This window comes from Aricia agestis, chromosome 7 (assembly GCF_905147365.1).
Source record: "Aricia agestis chromosome 7, ilAriAges1.1, whole genome shotgun sequence".
Lineage (NCBI taxonomy): Eukaryota > Metazoa > Arthropoda > Insecta > Lepidoptera > Lycaenidae > Aricia > Aricia agestis.
Genome location: NC_056412.1, coordinates 5,244,881 through 5,267,531, shown reverse-complemented (window position 1 = coordinate 5,267,531; position 22,651 = coordinate 5,244,881). Strand labels below are relative to the sequence as shown.

The window sequence follows — 22,651 nt, the reverse complement described above, 5'->3', positions numbered from 1 at the left end:
GGCACACCAGCGTTGCCAGACGTCCCGATTTTGGCGGGACGTCCCGATTTTTTCATCAAGATTAAATGTCCCGCGCGGGACAGGCTCAGTCCCGCTTTTCGGGGAAAGCCCGAACTTACGTGCAGCGTGCTGAGAAAGAAAGGTGCGTAATGAAGATAAGAGTAGGAAGTAGAGGGGTGTATTTTCTTTGGCTACTTCTGCTATCTATTGTCACGTAAACGTTATTTTAATGCAAATAAAAAGATAAAAATTCAAAAAAATTTGATTTTTTTACTTTGTCCCGCTTTTGATTGAAGAATCCCGCTTTTTCATTCAAAAAGTTCCAAATTCCCGACTTGGCACAAAAAATATCTGGCAACGCTGTGGCACACCCACTGCGGCGGTGCCGCTGCAATACTCATAAGCTATGTCCACACTATGCAATTTCATCTTCAATTTTCATCATCATCTTTTTATTCAACTATCGTTTGGCATATTCAATAATTGAATGCGTCAAAGTCCCCCCCGAAAGAAAAGTGTCATAGCGTCGCGGGCATGCCTCACGTGCGATGTTGACTGCGCTATAACGCATGCCCTTGATGAACAAAAAAAGGCACAGTGTGGACAAAGCTATTTACACACGGCGCTGCCGCGGCACGATGCCGCTGCCGCTGCGGCGTGTGTGTAAACAGCCTTAGCTTGCCCTTAACAGAATTTTCTATTGGACTCAAAATGGATTTTATTTTAGTTCATGTTAGCATTTTTAAGAAGAGAAATCAGTATGACGAAACAATTGAGCGTTTGGAATATATTATATTGAGGCACATAACAATGTTTATTTGATATCTTATGTTTAGTTTGTGTAATTTTGTAGATATACCTACAGAGGCTACGAAACAGACTGTGTTTTATTAGGCATTCGCTGGGTACTAAAACTAGTCGTGTACTTAATGTATGTGACCGATAATTTATGTCAGACGTATATATAATTCAGCTGTTGTATTTTTACCTGAAACTTATTATAACTACTAGCTATTTGACCGAGCTTTGCTCGGTATTCGATAAAAAAACATTTTCTAAAAATGATTCCTAGCTAGATCGATTTATCGCCCCCGAAACCCCCTATATACTAAATTTCATGAAAATCGTTGGAGCCGATTCCGAGATTCCAATTATATATATATATATATATATATATATATATATATATATATATATATATATATATATATATATATATATATATATATATATATATATATATATACAAGAATTGCTCGTTTAAAGATATAAGATAAGATTTTAGGTAATATTTTGGTAGAACTTGTCACCTTTAAAATGACGCGCCCCTCGCTCATATTTACAGTACCAAATTCTCTTTTATATCAAGTAATGATGTTTGGGGCGCGATATTTAAATTTAGACAAGCTCTACTATTGTTGAAGTATGAAACCAATATTTGAAGAGCCATTATTATTGTAGTGATTTTTAAAAACAAAATATCGGAAGCTCTAAAGCGATTAAAACGTTTAGCTAAATGTTTTCATATAAAAGCATCAACTCAATTTGAAATATATTGTTTCGATTCATCGCAAATTATCTGGTCCTCTAAAGAGAATCTAAAATGTGATTTTACCAATAATAACATGTTATTAACACGTACATTTCATTTTATAGATTCGATCTTTTGAATTTTAGTTTCCGCGAAGTATTTTAAGTCTGAAGATTTTACGAGAATTTCTTGGAGCTGCCCAAATAGTTCGTCGAGTTAAGCTTTAGTGGGTTTCCGAGCAACATTTTAAATTTCATAAAATATTTGTATGTTGTAAAATTGTTGTTTAAAATATTTTATAAAGGTATGTTGAAGTGAAAACCTGTGTTTCGGTGTGAATCAGTGAAGCGGATTTTTTAAAAGTAAACAATTTTTTCGCTGCATTTTATTTGTAATCGACTTCCAAAAAGGAGGAGGTTAAATGTTTGGCTGTGGATATTTTTTTTTATTCTCACTAGGTACGGGTATTTTCATACATGTATATTTCAGATAAATTATTTGCTGCTAATAAATACTACTACTATTACTATTTACTACTCAGTAGATAACAGTTAATTAACAATAATGTAGCATTATGACTACTGTATCATTTATTTTAGCGATACAAAGCGGGTCCAATCGAGGGTTTGTCAGTCTGAAGAACATGCTCTAACGTAAATTACTAAAACCTTTCTATAATAATATTCTTTCCTACCGAAAACTTTTTTTTACCACCAATCCTTACTAAACTTATTAGTAGTAAAATCTAATTTAATTGAGTTTTTCATTTAACTATGGGAGGATAATTAATTGTAAGGTTATTAAAGTTTTAAAACATCCATAAAGATGTTAAATGTCTTCGTGTTAAATGTTTGAAATAAACAATAATGTTTATTTCAAACATTTAACACGAAGCGTCTTGCCAAATTAAGAAACGAAGCATGTTTACAACTTGCAGCGCTATAAAAATTTGCTATAGTGATCACTGAGAATACGCTGAGAGTAACCGCATGTCAACGACAAAAACCACAAAACTCCAACTGACTCATGGCGATGTACAAACATCTTCATCACAGTAGAGCAAACTGCAGCAACACTACAACGTAGGTGGTGATCACTGAGAGTATGCTCAGAGAGAGACGCATGTCCACGACGAACAGCCCGTACACTTCCAACCGTCTTGTGTCGCTGTTCAGACGAATAATGCTCTTATACATCTTTCTAGACTACTCTAAAAAAACATAAAAGCTATCAGCACCATACATTTAAAAATATTTTTAAACTGCCTACATTTGTATAAGTTTTTCAAATTTTGACTTGGACGTCTCTGTCTGTCTGTCTGTGGCGTCCTAGCATCCAAACGGGTGGACCAATTTTGATCTAGTTTTTTTTGTTTGAAAGCTGACTTAATTGAGAGTGATCTTAGCTATAGTTCATCTTCATAATATGGCATTCATTGGTATATAATATAGCTAAGAACACTCTCAATTAAGTCAGCTTTCAAACAAAAAAAAACTAGATCAAAGTCGGTCCACCCGTTTAGATCCTACGATGCCACAGACAGACAGACAGACTGGTCGACAGACAGACACGTCAAACTAATAACACCCCTTTTTTGTCGGGGGTTAATTAGACTCATTTCGAAAATGGTATATTGTGATTTTGTAAATGCTATTTCACTTGACTAAATTTAGTTACTGAACCAATTTAGACGTCTATTAAGGTGTAATAAGCCCTTAAGGATTGTTGGCTCTCGAGTAGAGAGACCGACTAATATAAGCAGGTGAAGAATTTGAGCAGCGCCGAGCATCAGCGAAGTGGCAATAAATCAGGGTGGCAAAGCCTGCCGTTTCCGCGGCTCATGTTATTACGGCGGGGACAGCTTCCGACATTAATCTCCCGGAACAAATATACCTCGCCATTAGCATCTGCTTTCTCGTCTTATGTCGTCGTGTCGTAGACTGTAATACACCCGTTTATGTCAACGTCATAACACGACGAGAATTTGTTTTTCCATTGCGAATCTTTCTTGACTTCGAAACTGTTCTGTAACCAGGCCATTTAGCCGAAACTTTTTTTTTTTCGCTTCGTTATAGAATCGCCGATCAAAATGTTCCATACATTTTGATTGACATTAGACGAGTCGAACGTCAACGTCATATTAACGACCACTTATGTCAATTCCATACATTTTCATCGGCGATTCTATAACGAAGCGAAAACGAAAAGATTTTGGCTCACCCCCTTGAGCCTGTAGCCAAGATGTTTTCTTTATCGCTTCTGTATAGAATCGCCGATCAAAATGTATGGAATTGACATTAGACGAATCGAACGTCAACGTCATATTAACGAACGCTTATGTCAATTCCATACATTTTCATCGGCGATTCTATAACGAAGCGAAAACGAAAGGATTTTGGCTCACCCCCTTGAGCCTGTAGCCAAGATGTTTTCTTTATCGCTTCTGTATAGAATCGCCGATCAAAATGTATGGAATTGACATTAGACGAATCGAACGTCAACGTCATACTAACGAACACTTATGTCAAACGCGTATGTGGCCATACATTTTCATCGGCGATTCTATAACGAAGCGAAAACGAAAAGATTTTGGCTCACCCCCTTGAGCCTGTAGCCAAGACGTTTTCTTTATCGCTTCTGTATAGAATCGCCGATCAAAAATGTATGGCCACATACGCGTTGTCTCGAATAAAAACATCTAAAACACCTGCGCGCTGCGGGGCTAAAACGGCTACTTTAGAGAATCATAATATGATTCATTTTTTTTATCGCAAAATGGTCACTCTGCGTGCAATTTGACATTCGTCAGTTTTTGCAGTTCTGAATTGATTTGAGAGGAATTGCAAAATGTGACCTTTTTAGGTCCGCTGTACTGCGTTATTCATAGTATGGAACTTTAATTGGTTAGGGACAAAGAGTGCAACGAAGATGGAAATATGCTAAGCGCAATGAGCTTTCCGTGGGATTTCTTCTTCTTTTCGATTTTCATTTCGATTCTTTTGGACGGACAAATTACTAACTTAATTTATTTTATGACACCATTGATATATAAGTACTACGTACTAGAGCTGCTATTGCAAAAAAAAAATGTCGCACTTGAGGCATGAGCTTATTGAGCGGGGAGGGAGGCGGGGCGTTGATTGCTATAGATCAGTACCGCAGAAGTGACACAGTTTTGTGCCTACACTCGAATGAATGCAGAATCTATTTGAGTAAGTGGATAAAATAAAAAATATTATTGTATAAATTTTATAATTAAGTATGGACCACAGTCCACTATAGCCAATTTCCTTATTTAAGTTACTTAAATATTTTCAAATACAATAATAAAATTATTATAAAATTTAAATACATATTATTATCAAAATACAAACTCGTCTACGTGAGTACTGGAATAAATTTTGCAGTATCTTAACCCACAACTAGGAATTTTTGTGGCTTTCTATTTGTTTTGTTTTTGATTGTTGTACGTCTGGCGCGCAAAAGAGCAAGCGTGCGACTAAGTTCCCTGCGGCCCTTGCTTGGGCCGCAGTTGAATGGGACAAAGCATTGCGTTGCGGTGTCAACTCTAGTAGTACTTATATAAATATATCAATGTATGAAACGTTTTAATTTACTTTAGGAATCATCCATTTACTTTGCCTTTCACTCGATTTGTATGCGTCCGCCTAAATGCGCGGTTTAGTTACACCGCGAGATCACTATTGAAATAAATTGTTAGATTTTATTATAGCCTATGATGTCGCGGTCCGCGGAATAGTGGCCAAACCGTGCGTTCGGACATACTCATATTGTAAATTCAGTCTAATTGTGCCCACTTTAAATTTTAGAAGCTCAACTATAATTGTTTAGCTACTATATTATTTAGTCGCTGTTAATCTAATCTATCGTCAAGCGTGGTTAGAGTAATTGTTTCAACATAAATTAATATTCATATTTAATTATAGACAAATTCAATTTCTAGTGTGAAAGTCTGTATTAATTTAATAATTACTGTAATATTAAGCTAGTACTAATTAATTTATGTTGGTAGTAGTTTGTGGTGTCTTACGGCCATTCCCAATATTTGATCTGTCTCTGGTTTTGCCCTAATAATTTAATAGCTCCCACACCGGTTTCGGTGACGGTGGCCGGTTTCATTGAAACCAGGCCAGCTACGCAGGAGTAATTTTATAGTGCCCAAGTGTGTGCGCAGTACACAAGAGCACTCTCTATTCCTTTACTCTCATAACCCAGTGGGACGGAAGACCGACACGACTGGCGAGAGATCAGGCGCAGGACCGACTTTTTACATGCCCATCCGACGCATGGATCATCTTACTTGTCAGACAATCTGGTGATCAGCCTGCATTGTCCTAACCAAACTTGGAAATAACGTGTTTCCAACGCGGGAATGGAACCCACGACCTCCGAGTCAAGAGCCGCGCTCTATACCACTAGACCACGGAGGCGTTAAATGACATAAAATATATGTCTCTAATGTCTAATGTGAGTTATTCCCAAGAAGTTGGTTATTCCTATCTCTAGTAGGGCAAAACCAGAGATATATCAAATATTGGGAATGGCCGTTAATAAATTATAATCGAATATCTCTATTTTTGACCGACTTCCAAAAAGGAGGAGGTAATAGTAATACGTTCGGTTGTATGTATCTTTTTTTAAGATTCTATTTTACCTACCTAACGTAGCTGTTGTCAATTTTTTTCTACTTAAAAGTTTTTAAAAGTCATATTACCTACTCAACAAAAAATCATGTTAAAATGTTTGCAAAAACGAATAAAAAAATACTAATTATAAATTAAGTTGCTTAAGTTAATTAAGTAAATTGCAAAGCAAAACCATGGTTTAATACTTCTTTCTATTTTAGTTTTCGCCTGAACTCCTGTTTCAAGAGTGAGTTGCACCATAGGCAATAGTTATAGCTACTTATTATATTTATTTATAATAAGTTGGTGCAACTCACTCGAGTTTTACGAGTGCTGTATACCGTACGAGTTCACGACTAATGAAAATACGCCCTATATTTTCATTAGTCGTGAACTCGTACGGTATACAGCATACGGGGAGTCTATAACAAGTAACAATTACTTACTAATGGCGCATTTTCATTGGTCATGGCATGCCTTTCAGAAATCTCCTACACCCCGCATGCAGGCAGGCCCTAACGACCAGTGAAAATGCGCCACAGAATAATTTGGTGGAAGGTAAGCTCTGCACAAAATTTTCAATTATAGTCAAGAACTGACATGCGTCAGTTGTTGATTATTTATTGAAATTTGAAATTCGAACAGCGAAATGCCTCTGACGTTAGCAACGGACCCTAGAGACAGCATCAACTTCAAATTCGTCCCAAATACCAACGAGCGTGACATTGCAATATGGCGCGGCACCACATTTAGATCTTATTACTATCGCAATAACGATCATCGTTTGGTTTTGGACTGTACATTTGACATTATCGAACAGTATCGCTTGTTGTTAGATTAACCTGTGATGTGAATAAACTGGATAAAAACAAAGCTAAAAAGCATAGAGTAAGTATTAGGCCGTACGCTATAGGTACCGTGCAGGAACTTTAAAAAAATCGGCCAAGTGCGTGGTGTGCCACGCGCATTGTAGGGTTCCGTAGTACCGACTACCGCTAGTTTTTGATAATTTTTGTATGGTCAATGAATGTACATTTATAAAGTGTTTTACACTAGTAAGTAAGTACTAACATTTCGTTCAAAGGAATTTGAACGAAAAGTTCCTTTGTACTTCTCCGAATACAATTTTTTTAGTTGATCGACTATTACTCAATAACTTATGAACTCTTCTTAGCCGTGATAGTTTTCCTTTTAAATTCAACATATTTCCTTCTCCCGTAAATTTTTCACATTTTCAGAAGCAATCGTTTAGCTGGTAGACACTGGACTCCTAACAATTTTTTCCACTTTACAACTATTATTATATATTACTATATATTTCACAAGTGGATCCCTTAATCGGAAAATGATCTATAAATACTCATAATATTTTAAAAAAACCTATCCAACGACACCCTACACGGTGGGGTAGACGCGAAAAAATAAATCACCGCCGCATTGATGTGTAGGAGAGGTACCGTAAATATTTTTTTAGATTTTGTATAACAATTTGTCGGCATCATTGAGATGTGCATTCATGCCGAATTAGGGCTTTGTAGGCCCTATAGTCTATGAGCAAAACCGCGGACAGACAGACGGACGGACAGACCGAAACTATAAGGGTTCCTTGTTGACTACGGAACCCTAAAAAGGTGGCAGTTATTATCTAGTCATCAATTTTAAGTTCCAGATTTCGCAATAATGCGAAGGAACTATAGACGGCAGGATAATCAAGCAAATAATAAAAATCAATCACCTTTAAGTTTCGTATTGGTTAATGTAGGGGTTCCCAAACTGTGCGCCGCGGCGCCCTGGTGCGCCGTGGCCCGTGAATCGATCCTCTATCATTATCCGAAACCAAAAATATGTATTATAAAATAAAATTATACTTAATAGGTATATTATATTAGTTATGTAGATATTTAAATATTTGTTTATTATTATTTAACTGCTTATCCTAAATCATTAAAGGTGTTTATATATGTATCTATTTCTAATAGCTAGGTAGAGTAAGGCGCCATGACAAAATATTGCGACGTGCGACTGCGCCGCAGGCTGAAAAAGATTGGGAACCCCTGGGTTAATGGTTATTCCAGTTCGTAGCACTGTCTTTTACTCCACTTTCGTTCCGACTTATGAATTTTCTATGTTGGCCATGTATCCAAACACAAGTTTTTTTGCAGTTTGCTCTTTCAAAAAAGTGCGTAATAACTCACAGACTTAATATATTATATGTAATAACTAATATAGGTAATGAAGTTTTCACTTTTCACTTCAAAAGTGAGCGTCGTTTTCACGTTCTAAAAATATGCCTTTCGCTAATAGACTACAAGCCCATGAAGAAAATTAACGGTTGCATTGAACCATCGTGAATATCGCTTAGAATAATGTATAATTCCTTACAATTCCTACATACTTTTAGCATTTAAAAGATCTCTCGCCTTTCTGATTATCAAATATTTAGATGACCCTTTAACGGATTTAAGAAAAGGACTTTTAATATAAAGTGCCTTTAAAAATTTAAAAGCTTTCATTAAATAAATAAACGAATAAATATTTTATTCGTGATTTTTCCTGCAAATGACTCAAACTCAAAGAAAATAACTTTGAATACAGGGAAAAAAGGATATAATCAAAATTGGTTCACAAACGGTGAAATATTCCGCGAACAAACATAAAAGACCATCCTCCTTTATTAAGGTCGGTTAAACCTCCATATACTAGTAAATTTAATAATATACTAAGTAACAATTACTAATCCATACTTTTACTTATTATTATAAATGTGAAAGTGTATCAGTCTGTCTGTTACCTCTTCACGCCCAAACCGCTGATCCGACTTTGCTGAAATTTGGTATGGACATACTTTAAGTCTCGGGAAAGGACATAGGATGCTTTTTACCCCGGAAAAATGTACGGTTTCCGCGCAATAAACGAATTTTGGTGCAACGGAGTTGCGGGCGTCTAGTATAAAATTAACAAGCTATTTGACCGAAATCTGCTCGGTATTCGAAAAAACACGAATAAAATGATATTTTCTAAAAATGATTCCTAGCTAGATCGATTTATTTGACGACCTCTGTGGCTCAATTGGTTGAGTGTGTGGCAGCTAAAGCCGGGGGTCGCGGGTTCGAATCCCGCCGACGGAACAAAAAGCTTTCAATGTTCCCGGGTCTGGATGTGTATTAAATATGTGTATCATATAATAAAAATCTTAAATATATGCATAGTATAAAAGTATTAAATATATTTTCGTTGTCTGGTACCTGTAACACAAGTCCTTTAGGTACTTAGCACGGGGCCAGACTGACGTGGTGTGAAGAGTCCATAGACATTATTATTATTTATTATTATTTATCGCCCCCGAAACCCCCTATATACTAAATTTCATGAAAATCGTTGGAGCCGATTCCGAGATTCCAATTACATATATACATAATACATATATACAAGAATTGCTCGTTTAAAGATATAATTTAGCCTCTCCACTATGACTATGCAGAACGTGCGGCGGAGAGAATACTTGCAGAAATTGGAGCTAAGTAGTGGAAGTGACCGCCCAATTTGGCAAACGTGTATAGATAATATGGGCCCAACACTGGGAAGGCGAGGCTGTCAGCAGAAATATAATGCTAATGCCACTGTTATCCCACGTGAAATTTGCTTCAATTCAGTTGAATATAATATTTTATGAAGCCCGCAACTACGCCATAATTCGTTTATCGCGCGGCAACCGTACATTTTTCAGGATAAAAACTATCCTATGTTCCTTATCGTTTAAACCGAGAGGTATTTTTAAAATAAACTACAGTCCATTACGTTTGTATCGCCTACGCTCCGAAAAAGTTGGACCGATTTTAATGAAATTTAACACAGACACAAAGTTGTGCATGAAAAAGGACAAAGACCACTTTTTATCGCATAGTTCGCAAGTCGCAATATAAATATGTATGATATTTCTTTATTTAAATTGCGTTTATAGCACCATTTTTAAATGACATTTTTAATCTAAAATATAAAATAAGTCGGGTTTTCCTTCATACCAACTACAGAACGCACGAACCGATTTCCACGGTTTTGCATTCATTGGGAAGGTCTCGGGCTCCGTGAGATCTATAAAAAAAATCAGAAAAAACTGCAAGAGAAAAGCAGGAAAACAAGGAAAATCATTTTATGGCAAAACAACGTTTCCGGGACAGCTAGTGTTGCCATAAGCGTATTCAGTTTGTGGTTAAAGTGGGCAAAATACCTAAGTACTTAACGTTCATATTACAACAAAGCTCTAAAATCTAACAAACACCACTTAGCGAAATAGTTCGCAACTATATCTACAACTAGGTATTATGTTATGACTTAAAAGTTAAAGTGCAGATAAATTTTAATATTTAGCTATTATCTTCTATAGATTATGCACCACCGAACAAATTGATTGATAGGCAGCTGATGACGAACCTAATATATTTGGTTGGGTTAAGTTAAGGTGACGCCGCGTTAAAGTAAAAAATCGTTTTGGATATGTTTTAGATCGCTTGTTTTCTTGTTCCGGCCGGGCCGGCCTCTCATAGAAAACAAGAAATGGAACAGCAAGAAATGGAAAGGGCGTAAGCGACAAAATGGTTTTGTCGCGTTATTTTTAAAAACCATAAATAATTAAATATATTTCATATAGGTAATATGATATAAGCTATAGGCAAATTATAGTGTATGCTTGAACTAATCTATGTACAAATTTTGGAAGCTTAAATCACTCTCCTGTGTTGGCAAAATTAGAATCCCTGTTTTTATAGAAGTCTTTTTGAATAATTATTCTGTGCTATAAAAAGTTGACCAATTGTGTTATTCTATAAGTAATTCAAAGATAAAGACATGATGAATACCGACAATGAACTTTAATTACTTAGCTTTAGTCATTGTTGAGAAAAATCGATATCGCTGTAGCCAAATTATCAAGGCGTCACCTTAAGGCTCGCCGCAAATACACGCTTTTCGTATTATTTCTAACTAGCTGTTGCCCGCAACTTCATCCGCGTGGACTTCAGTTTATAGCGCGCGATGTCAACAAAATTGGTGTCAAAAGCTTTTATAAAAAAACCCTGGTACCTCTTAAATCAAAACAGCTGTGCAGTGTGTACATAATATTTCATTTTTTAAATTAAACTTTATATTTTATGCCAAATTTTAAAGCTTATTTGGGCCCATAATTACACAACTTTACCCATAAACTATTTATATCATTAATAGGTTTAACTTTTAAGGTTACGTCACTGCATAGATAAAGTACTGAGTTATTTAATAACGTAAAAAAATAATAACAATCGAAAAAAAATTAAAACTCGAATGTAAGATGATACCACCTCTTATAGAAAGAAGTCTGGGCAAGCGTCACCGCGATGTAGGAGATTCACGGCGCCATCTATTATGATTTTTTGGTTTGAAACTAACTTAATTTGAACAAATTTACGCATTTTCACCCCCTTACAACCCTTTTTTCCAGTAAAAAAGTAGCCTATGTCCTTTCTCAGGCTTTACACTATCTGTATACAAAATTTCATTACAATCGGTTCGGTAGTTTTGGCGTGAAAGCGAGACAGACAGACAGACAGACAGACAGACAGAGATACTTTCGCATTTATAATATTAGTATAGATTCCACATTAGGAAATCGAATACGGAAAGCGATTCGGATTTCGATTTGGAATTCCGTGAGACTAGCACCAACATTCGTTTTTAGGGTTCCGTAGTTTTATAATAATAAATATCTCAGTTTGTATATTTTCTAGTTAAAAACTATGGGCAATTCATTTGCCAATCTCAAAGGAAACATCGGTAAATAAAGTGCTAAGTAACTTTGAGATGGATTTCTTGTTTGAATTCTCAATGGAATCCGCTAGAACCGAGGTTTTGTCCTACATAATTAATTTGAAAACAATGAGAGAATAAAAAAGGGCCGAAGGTTTTATCGTGAGTTTTATAGCGTTGTATTGTTGTTGTAAAGAAAAGCATTTGAAGATTTAAGTGGATAAAGTGGGTAACTAACATTTTGTAACTTAACGACAATTACTAATTTTTCCTTGTACGAGTAACTTACCTATTTCTTCATCTAGCTAATAATATATTAGTACGGGAACCCTAGAAAAAAATCAGCTCGTTAGGGTTCCGTTATAGGGTTCTTTATAGAACCCTATAACGGAACCCTTGGTTCCTACTACTACTACTACTCAACAAAACTTGGTTGACTACTGAATCCTAAAACGGAATTCTAACAAGCTGATTTTGATAGGTTAATAGTTATATAATTTAAGAGTAACATTGTCCTACAATTAGAACAATCCATATTTTAGGACCATCAAATCAAAGTATGAAATCCTTTCTATTTCTGTTAGCTACCACTTTCAAGATTTTTAGCAGATAAAAATGTTGTTTGTCTTATCATAATAAAGCTACTCACAAAAAAATAGCTTAATTAAAAAAAGCAAAAAAAATTATAATTTTATCTATAAATTATCTAGCTATAAATAAAATCCCTCTTTTTTCGATTTCAAATCATTTTCCCGGTCCTAATTCCTAAAGCCTCCGTTTATGCAAAAAACGAAAATTTTCAAATTGTTACTTACCCACTTCGTCCAGTCACATCTTCCTTTATATTTATTGCCCTTTTTAATCTTTGACTCTTTTGATATTGTTTTGTTGAAGTGTAATGTCAAGGGCGAAGGGTGTGATTTTTCACAATACACTCATTAGCTTTGTCCACACTGTGCCTTTTTCTGTTCCTCAAGGGCATGCGTTATAGCGCAGTCAACAGCGAACGTGAGGCATGCCCGCGACGCATGCCCTCTGACCGCATCCAAAACGTTCGCTTTGTTATTTTGTTTCTGGAATTTCTTATCTATACATATAATAAAACTGTAGAAATGACAATTCTGTACATTAAAGATATCCAAAAATAATAAGCGGGGGCTGTTACCACATCGCTATAGAAGCCAAAACTGTGGTTAGTTGTCTGTCTGTCTGTCTGTCTGTCTGTCTGTCTGTCTGTCTGGATGTTCCAGCATCACACGAAAACTACTGATCCGATTTGAATGCGGTTTTCGCAGATATATTTGTCTTCTCCCAACTTAACATCTGGTGTCCAAAAATTTTTCCCCTCACCTCTCCAAGGGGTCAAAAGAGGGGGTCAGATATTGTATCAAACTTTTTTTTAACATGAAAACTACTGATCCGATTTGAATATGGTTTTTGCAGATATATTTGTCTTCTTCCAACTTCATATCTGGTGTATAAAATTCCCCCCCCCCCCCCCACCCCTCAAACGGACCAAAGAGGGGGCAGATTTTGTATCAAACTTTTTTCTTGAATAAACTTACATCATATTATACACTGTATTTTCCAATTTAATATCTGGTGTATAAAATTTTTTCCCTCACCCCTCTAAGGGGACAAAAGAGGGGGCAAGATTTTGTATAAAACATTTTTCTTTAACACGAAAACTACTGATCCGATTTGAATACGGTTTTTGCAGATATATATGCCTTATTCAACGCATAGCATTTGCGCCGCCCCAATCCCCCCCCCCCCCCCCCAAAAGGTTTTGGAACCAAAACTAAACATGCAGATTTTGCGTGTCGTTTGATTAATATGCGGGAGCCTTTGCCCCTGCCATTACTTGGGGGGGCTGCGCCCCCCCAAACCCCCCCCCTCCTGGTAATGTTGCTAAGCAAAATGGTGCTGCGTCGTTAGTGTTGAGTTTTACTTCTCCTTCTTTAGAATCAAAGTAAGTTATTTATTAAAAGTGAAATGAAATTAATCTAACCAAAACTAAACATGCAGATTTTGCGTGTCGTTTCATTAATATGTGGGAGGCTTTGCCCCTGCCCCTACTTGGGGGGGCTCCCCCCCCCTCTACCTGGTAATGTTGCCAAGCAAAAACGTGTTCCGTCGTTAGTGTTGAGTTTTACTCCTCCTTCTTTAGAATCAAAGTAAGTTATTTATTAAAAGTGAAATTAATCTAACCAAAACTAAACATGCAGATTTTGCGTGTCGTTTGATTAATATGCGGGCGGCTTTGCCCCTGCCCTTACTGTCGCCCGTACAACGCATTGTCTTATTAGTGTCTTTAAATCATAATCTTAATTTTAGAAGTTATTTTAGGACTATAAGGAAATGTGTGCCTTTATTGCACAGCATCGAAAGCATAGAGATTGTTTAGCAGAACGAACCCGTAGGTAAGGTGGTGGTATTGCAGCAGTAATGCTATTAAGCTGTCCCCCCCCCTGCAACTGGCTGCGTCGTAGCTAATTGCTTGTATGTCTCAAACAAACATTTGCTCGCTCCAAGCATTGTGTGTCCTGGGAGCACGGCCATCCTCGTTAGAATTAACAATTAGTCCCGATATTCAGAAATTAAGTTTGGCTTTGCGAAAGCTGAATTAACCTATAACATAGTAATCTTATCAATATACGTATGGCAAAGCCTTGGCAGAAGATTTATCAGTATATTCATGTGTATGCCCTCGTAATTACTTACTCTTGTAGGACTGTGCCGATGCACTTATCCGATGATAATTTGTCAAAACCATACCGACTTTTTACACGACCAGTCAAACAATCAGATAATCCTTTCTCCAACTCAAGATGCATCTCGGTTTAAGGCACGGTTCAGGTTCTGTGATTGGTTGGCTGTCAAAATTTGGACCAATCATAGAGCCGAACCGTGTCTTGAAACCGAGATGCATCTGGAGTACTGACTATTTATACCGGCCTAAGAGCCTACTTGGTTCTGGTTTAGCAGTTTAAAGTTAAATAAATAAAAGAACGGAATCTATTTTACAAAATAGTCTCCAAGAGTCTTAACTTGATCACCACAAATAAGCAATACAAAAGCTTTTATTTAAATAAATACTCTAAATATTATTTAAAAAAAAGATAAAATCGACTCCGAAATTGTACGTAATAAAGAATTAAATTTCCTTGACTCAAAAACTACTGCATCGAGTTTGATGTAACTTGCAGTATTCCCTAATTTAGACCATACCTAGTACAACAAAAAAAAAGAATTACTTACTCAAATCGGACTTGTAGTTTTGGAGATATGCGAACACAAACATAAAAACATACATGTTCTGCAAATGTTACATACATAGTACATACGCGTCGAATTGATAAACTCCTTTTTTTAAGTCGGTTAAAAATATTCTAATAAGCTATTTTGTCACTAATTTGCTATGCCGTCATAATATCTATATATTATTTTATTACTCGAGTGATTATTATATTTTGAATGCTTAATTGGTCTTTCAACTTTAACTTTCGGCACTTCATGTTTCATTTTGTGGTCAAACGATTGCAGCATAAAGCTGATCGCACATTTGTCAGCACCGTACGCGCCGAACGCACCGCATTATACACGAAATGCGTACGGTGATGACGAATGTGCGAGGTTTCACATCATTTCTAAAATGCGGCGCGTTCGGCGCGTGCTTGCTGATAAATGTGCGATCACCTTAACACCTCCATTGTGGGTATCGCAGAAACAATAGATTTTCAATTGTGGGGATTGATGGGTTAAGACGCTCAATGAATTGAAAAAAAAGGGGTAATATATCTATACGTATTAACCGTCTTAAAAACACAATTCGAAATGCCGCACGTATAAGGACTTCGAGTGACAGTAGTTCTCTTAAATCCAGTGAACTTTATAAACGCGAACGTGGCGTCGGTGTAAGAACCCTCGTGCTCCTCAAGTGGTCGCCTTCATTCCTTGAAGCATTGCTCATGAATAGAAACTCCGTTGTGCTAAAATTCGTGTATCGCGCGTGAGAGTATCCTGTCCTTTTATCGGGACTCAAAGTATCTCCATGATAAATCTCAGCAAAATAGGTTTAGCGGCTTAGGCGTTAAAAGATAGCAGACAGACAGACAAACACACGTTCAGATTTATTATATTAGTTAAGTACTAGCTATTTGACCGAGCTTTGCTCGGTATTCGATGAAAATGACATAGATCGATTTATCACCCCCGAAACCCCCTATATACTAAATTTCATAAAAATCGTTGGAGCCGATTCCGAGATTCCAATTATATATATATATATATATATATATATATATAAGAGAGAGGGGAGGCCTTTGCCCAGCAGTGGGACACTGTAGGCTGATAATAATAATATATATATATTATTATTATCAGCCTACAGTGTCCCACTGCTGGGCAAAGGCCTCCCCTCTCTCTTTCCAAAGTTCACGATCCTGTGAAGTTGTTGGCCACTCTTTATCAAACGCATCTAGTTCGTCGCGCCACCTTTTCTTGGGTCGGCCTCTGTTACGCCGACCATTCGGTAGCCACTCCGAAAATATATATATATATATATATATATATATATATATATATATATATATATTAGAATTGCACGGTGGACCGACGATTTGAAGAAAGTGGCTGGCAGCGGATGGATGAGGGCTGCCCAAGATCGGGATGGTTGGCGCTCATTGGGGGAGGCCTACGTTCAGCAGTGGACGGCAATAGGCTGATGATGATGATGATGATGATATTTTAATAAATAAACACTAATAGATTTATCGGTCAGTGACAGGTTTTGTAAATTCCACTTCGATATAAGGGTGTTTGAGACGAATCTTACTATATCTATAGGCCAAAAAATCTTTAAAACGATTTACGTAATTTATAGGCGCCCCTTCTGAACTATGGCGTATTATCAAGATTAATTTATAATTACAACACCTCATGTATCCCACGCGTGAGCGGGTCGCCGGAGACCAATTTATCTTGCTAATATGGAAGGTATATCTCATCTGGAAGGTAGTATATCTCATCTGCTAACTGGTTCACGTTACACTTAATCAATTATATTCAAAACAGAACGTAACGGCGTTAATTCTGAAGTTTGAGCACTTTGATGTTGCTCGAATGAACGGTTTGATACTTTGAGTTGTGTGGTTTACACGTTTCACGTGAAGCAGTTAATGGTATATTAATGAATATACTTACAAATAACAATATACTTTTAAAGGTTGTCGGAAATTGCTCTAAAGTAATATAGTCGTCTTTTTGTTCTATTATTTAAGTACCTGCTACGAAAATCTGCTAAAGCACGTCCGGCGCGCGTCTCGTTCAAAAGCTTATATGTCCACACTATGCAATTTCATCTTTAATTTTCGTCATCATCTTTTTATTCAACTTTCGTTTGGCATATTCAATAATTGAATGCGTCAAAATCCACCCGCGTTGGAAAGAAAAATGTGTCATAGCGTCGCGAGCATGCCGCATGCCTCACGTGCGATGTTGACTGTGCTATAACGCATGTCCTTGATGAACAAAAAAGGCACAGTGTGGACAAAGCTTATAAGACGTGCGGTGACGCGACGCTTCGACTCTGCGCCAGTGTGAGTTGAGCCTAAAATCGCCTTAAATACATAGAAACCACTGACGTGTACAGATATATTTTATTGATTACTACTACGAATAATAAAAACTATAATTATTCGTAGGATTACTATTAGTAAATAAACAATATTATGTTGACAATTATTAAATGTATGGAGTTTATATATTATATCACCTACAAGTGAAGTAATTCTGATCTGAGCTTCTGCCCTGAGACCTTTATATATAAAACTTTATATATAAAACTCAAAGGTGACTGAGTACTGACTGACATGGTGATCTATCAACGCACAGCCCAAACCACTGGACGGATCGGGCTGAAATTTTGCATGCAGGTAGATGTTATAACGTAGGCATCCGCTAAGAAAGGATTTTGATAAATTTCAACCCGCAAGGGTTTAAAATAGGGGATGATTTGTATATAATAATATAATAGTTTTTAACGCGAGCGAAGCCGCGGGCAAAAGCTCGTTTGATATAATTTTAGAGTTAGAACAAAACCCCAACGTACATCATGGAAATACTTGTATACCGTTGCCGCGAAACCAGATATTATAGAAGAGGAAATTATAGAAGTGTGTCTAATCTCAAGTGTAATATATGATCCTACTTATGCTCGCAACTCCGTTTTGCAGAAATTCATTCATCGAACTAGAACCGTACATTTTCTGGGATAAAAAGTATCCTATATCCTTTCCCGGGACTCGAATTTTGTTAAATAACAGACACACTTTCGTATTTATAACATTATTATGGATTATTGAAACGAAGTTCCTTATCGCGCGTTCGGCGTAAAAGAGGCTAGACAGAATGATATTAGACCTCAACACTTTTTTATTAGTACCTGCATGGTAGGGGCAGAGGGCGTTGATAATATTCCTGTGCGTCAACTAGATGGCGTTTTTTGATAATAAACAGCGATGTGTTGTTAGTATTCCTGGGCGTCAATAGATGGCGTTTTACTACAACAATACAGGTTTAAGAAATAACTTTGTTCCATTCGGGTGACTCTTGACACCTCTCAAGTTTATTTATATGTAAAATAACAGGGAGACGCACAGATACACTTTCGTATTTATAACATTAGTATGTTAATAGTACTGTTTTACCCCTTTACAGGAGCAGTCCCACAAGTCGTACCGGCCGCTGACAGTCCTCACGTTCAGATGGAACTACGCGCTTCACGGCCTGCAGCCCGCTGGCTACCACCTGGTCAACCTGCTGCTCCATGCCCTGGTCTCGCTGCTCTACTACAGGTATATATTTTTTTATGAAATAAGGGGGCAAACGAGCAAACGGGTTACCTGATGGAAAGCAACTTCCGTCGCCCATGGACACTCGTAGCATCAGAAGAGCTGCAGGAGCGTTGCCGGCCTTTAAGAGGGAATAGGGTAATAGTGGAGGGTAGGGATGGGAAGGGAAGGGAATAGGGGAGGGTAGGGAAGGGAATAGGGTAGGGGATTGGGCCTCCGGTAAACTCACTCACTCGGCGAAACACAGCGTAAGCGCTGTTTCACGCCGGTTTTCTGTGAGAACGTTTTCTCCGGTCGAGCCGGCCCATTCGTGCCGAAGCATGGCTCTCCCACGTATAAAATATTCAGCATATAAACAATACAATGCGTCAAAAACATTTATTTTTCTAGAGTGCTTTAATGGATCAAAATAAATCTCCTAAAGTTTGAGCGAACTGGCGCAAGTCGGGGTTTCCCATTTAAAATACCTTGCAAAAAAGTTTTTTTTTTTATCTTATAATATAATATCTTAATATATATATTTCTTGTGTGCGTGTGTATGTGACTGAACTCCTCCTAAACGACTGGACCAATTTTGATGAAATTTTTTGTGTGTGTTCGTGGAGATTCGAGAATGGTTTAGATTTACAGTTTGGTCTACTGGAAAATGTTTTTTCAATTAATTTCTTATTTATAAGGAGTTGTTGATTTTGGAATGTTTTACATTAGATCCGGCGGACGGCGCTATCATCGCATTCAATATTATTCTATTTCAATTTTAGTTTGTCCTGACAGATGGTGCTACGATTAATTTGAAAAAAATTTTGTTATTCAATTCATGTGCTGATTAAAATATTAAATAAATAACACATAGGCTACAATTTTAACCGACTTTCAAAATGGGGGAGGTGTTATGTTCGTTTTCTTATATTCAACGATTACTCCGCCGTTTGTTAACCGATTTTCAAAATTTTTCTTTTGGTATATAGGGTATCATCCCAATTTGGTATTATATTCAGAAAAGTGGTGATCTGATGAAGGATCCATAAGTAATCGAGGGAACTCCTCAAAACTTATAGGGAAACATATGGTGACTTCGGTTTCGTGAGAAGTATTCTAAGCATATGCTACCAACAAGTAAGATTTTGCACCGAGACATACCTGGTATACCGTGGTTCGGAAGGTGCTGAGAGAATTCCTGATTCTTTATAGATACAAGTTTGGGAGTTTCGGCGTTGTTTTAAGAACAGAAAGCATATGCTACTATGCAAATTACATTCTTCATCATCATCATCATCATCATCACTACCATATTATACCATTTCATAGTCTTTTAGATCGAGACTCGAGTTTGTCAAGCGATAATTAAAAAAAATCTATATCTACCTAATATTATAAACCTGAAGAGTATGTTTGCTTGAACGCGTCAATCTCAGAAACTACAGGTCCGATTTAAAAACTTATCTCAGTGTTAGATAGATCATTTATCGAGTAAGACTCATCATTTATCGAGAAGGTTATATTATATTATTACTCTAAGACTAATACGACAGAAGAAACTCAGGAAAATGTGGGAAAAACGGGGGAAATATTTTTTATGGGAAAATGTACCTACGGATTCTGTAAAATTTCTAATTTACGCGGGCGAAGCCGCGCGGGACATCTAGTATATATATATATTTCTTGTGTGCGTGTGTATGTGACTGAACTCCTCCTAAACGACTGGACCAATTTTGATGAAATTTTTTGTGTGTGTTCGTGGAGATTCGAGAATGGTTTAGATTTACAGTTTGGTCTACTGGAAAATGTTTTTTCAATTAATTTCTTATTTATAAGGAGTTGTTGATTTTGGAATGTTTTACATTAGATCCGGCGGACGGCGCTATCATCGCATTCAATATTATTCTATTTCAATTTTAGTTTGTCCTGACAGATGGTGCTACGATTAATTTGAAAAAAAAATTACGCGGGCGAAGCCGCGCGGGACATCTAGTTTCATTATAAATAGTAAAAAAAAAATCTCTTTCTGTTTTCTCTATCTTATAGGAAATTAAATTCTCTACAAAAATGTTTATTTTCACTTCAATGAAACAATCGTCATAAAAAACACCTGAATCACACGCGCACACACACAGGTTTTTAGGGTACCGTGGTAACTATAAGAAACCGTCTGTTCGTCCGGACTCCGGTTGGACGATTGCCATAGTTATCAAAGGTTAGGACGGACGGACCTTTGTCCTTCCACCCTAATAACTTCGGTAATTATTTCAGTTAACTTTAGAAAAGAATGAGATAAGATTATTATTCTTTTTTTTTCTCTCTCAGACTATAACAATATTTTGTTAACTTATCAATCATAATTTTTATTTTATTATCATCATTTTATTCAAGGTATTTCATTTCATTACATCCCATTTTCTCAAAGCACATTGTATTTCGCATTTGATTCGAACACATTTTATCAATAAATACTTTGTCTCCATTATTTTTAAATACTGTAATGAGGTTTCGCTGGTGAATCAACAAATAAGTTGGTGTCTTTCATTACAACGACTTACTCTACTGTGCTAAGTACATGTTATACCTATAACGTATGGGGAGTAGATGGAGGAGAACTATCTTATATGGAGGATATTTGAAAAAGTGTCCAGCTGTACGCAGTAAATAACAGTTGGAAAATCCTCCAAGAGTGGCGCTAGCTGCAGCAAAGGGGAGCAAAGGGTATGGAATGAATGTAGCCGTTGGTGACAAAATATAAATTGAAGTTAGCCGAATAGCCGAGTCACAGAATTACTTGGTTAATACCTCAGGTTAATACTAATATATTTTGAAAAATATAACCTATTTTATACCTGAAATAAAATACTAAATGATTTAAAATTTACCCTTTTGCTACTGTAGCGCCACCCACATAGTGATTATACTCTCTTTGCGCCACCCTAATTTAACGCATTTCAGTGGACACTTTTTACATACAGAGATAGTTCTCCTCCATCTACACTCCATACTAAAACAAGCAAACGGGTCACCTGATGGAAAGCAACTTCCGTCGCCCATGGACACTCGCAGCATCAGAAGAGTTGCAAATGCGTTGCCGGCCTTTTAAGAGGGAATAGGGTAGGGGAGGGTTTTTTTTTTTAATGAAATAAGGGGGCAAACGAGCTAACGGGTCACCTGATGGAAAGCAACTTCCGTCGCCCATGGACACTCGCAGCATCAGAAGAGCTGCAAGTGCGTTGCCGGCCTTTTAAGAGGGAACAGGGTAATGGGAAGGGAAGGGAAAAGGGGAGGGTAAAGAAGGGGATTGGGCCTCCGGTAAACTCACTCACTCTGCGAAACACAGTGCAAGCGCTGTTTCACGCCGGTTTTCTGTGAGAACGTTGTATTTCTCCGGTCGAGCCGGCCCATTTGTGCCGAAGCATGGCTCTCCCACGTATAAAATAAAAAAATCTGCAGAATTATGTACATAAAATAAAAAAAGTCGGTCATGTGTGAGTAGGACTCGCGCATGCAGGTTCCGTTCCGTACTATTAATAAAGAAAAAAATATATTTCATGTATGGACCCCCCTTAATTATTATATTTATTAATAATATTAATTTTCTTATTAATTAAATTATAAATACAATTGAGCGTTTTATTAATATTTCAAGCTCCTTTTTTATTGCCCTTATTGATATCGAGTAAAATATGGCAGAAATATCACGTTTGTTGTATGTAAGTGCGTTACTTACAGGCATTTCACAAGCATTTCGAATGGAAAAATATGTTTTTATTATCGTTTGGTCTTTTTCCAAAAGCGGGGAGGACCGGGACATACTGCCTGAAAGCGTGACTGTCCCGCCCAAAGCGGGACGGATGGTC

At 36.9% G+C, this 22,651-nt stretch overlaps 1 protein-coding gene across 1 annotated transcript in view; it reads left to right on the top strand.

The window, feature by feature from the left end:
- LOC121729003 (protein O-mannosyl-transferase Tmtc3) overlaps positions 1 to 22,651 on the top strand; it is a 210,860-nt gene that overhangs the window by 144,840 nt on the left and 43,369 nt on the right. The window contains exon 2 of the mRNA XM_042117373.1: positions 18,676 to 18,812. Coding sequence (XP_041973307.1) covers positions 18,676 to 18,812 — 137 coding nt within the window. The remainder of the gene's footprint in view (positions 1 to 18,675; positions 18,813 to 22,651) is intronic.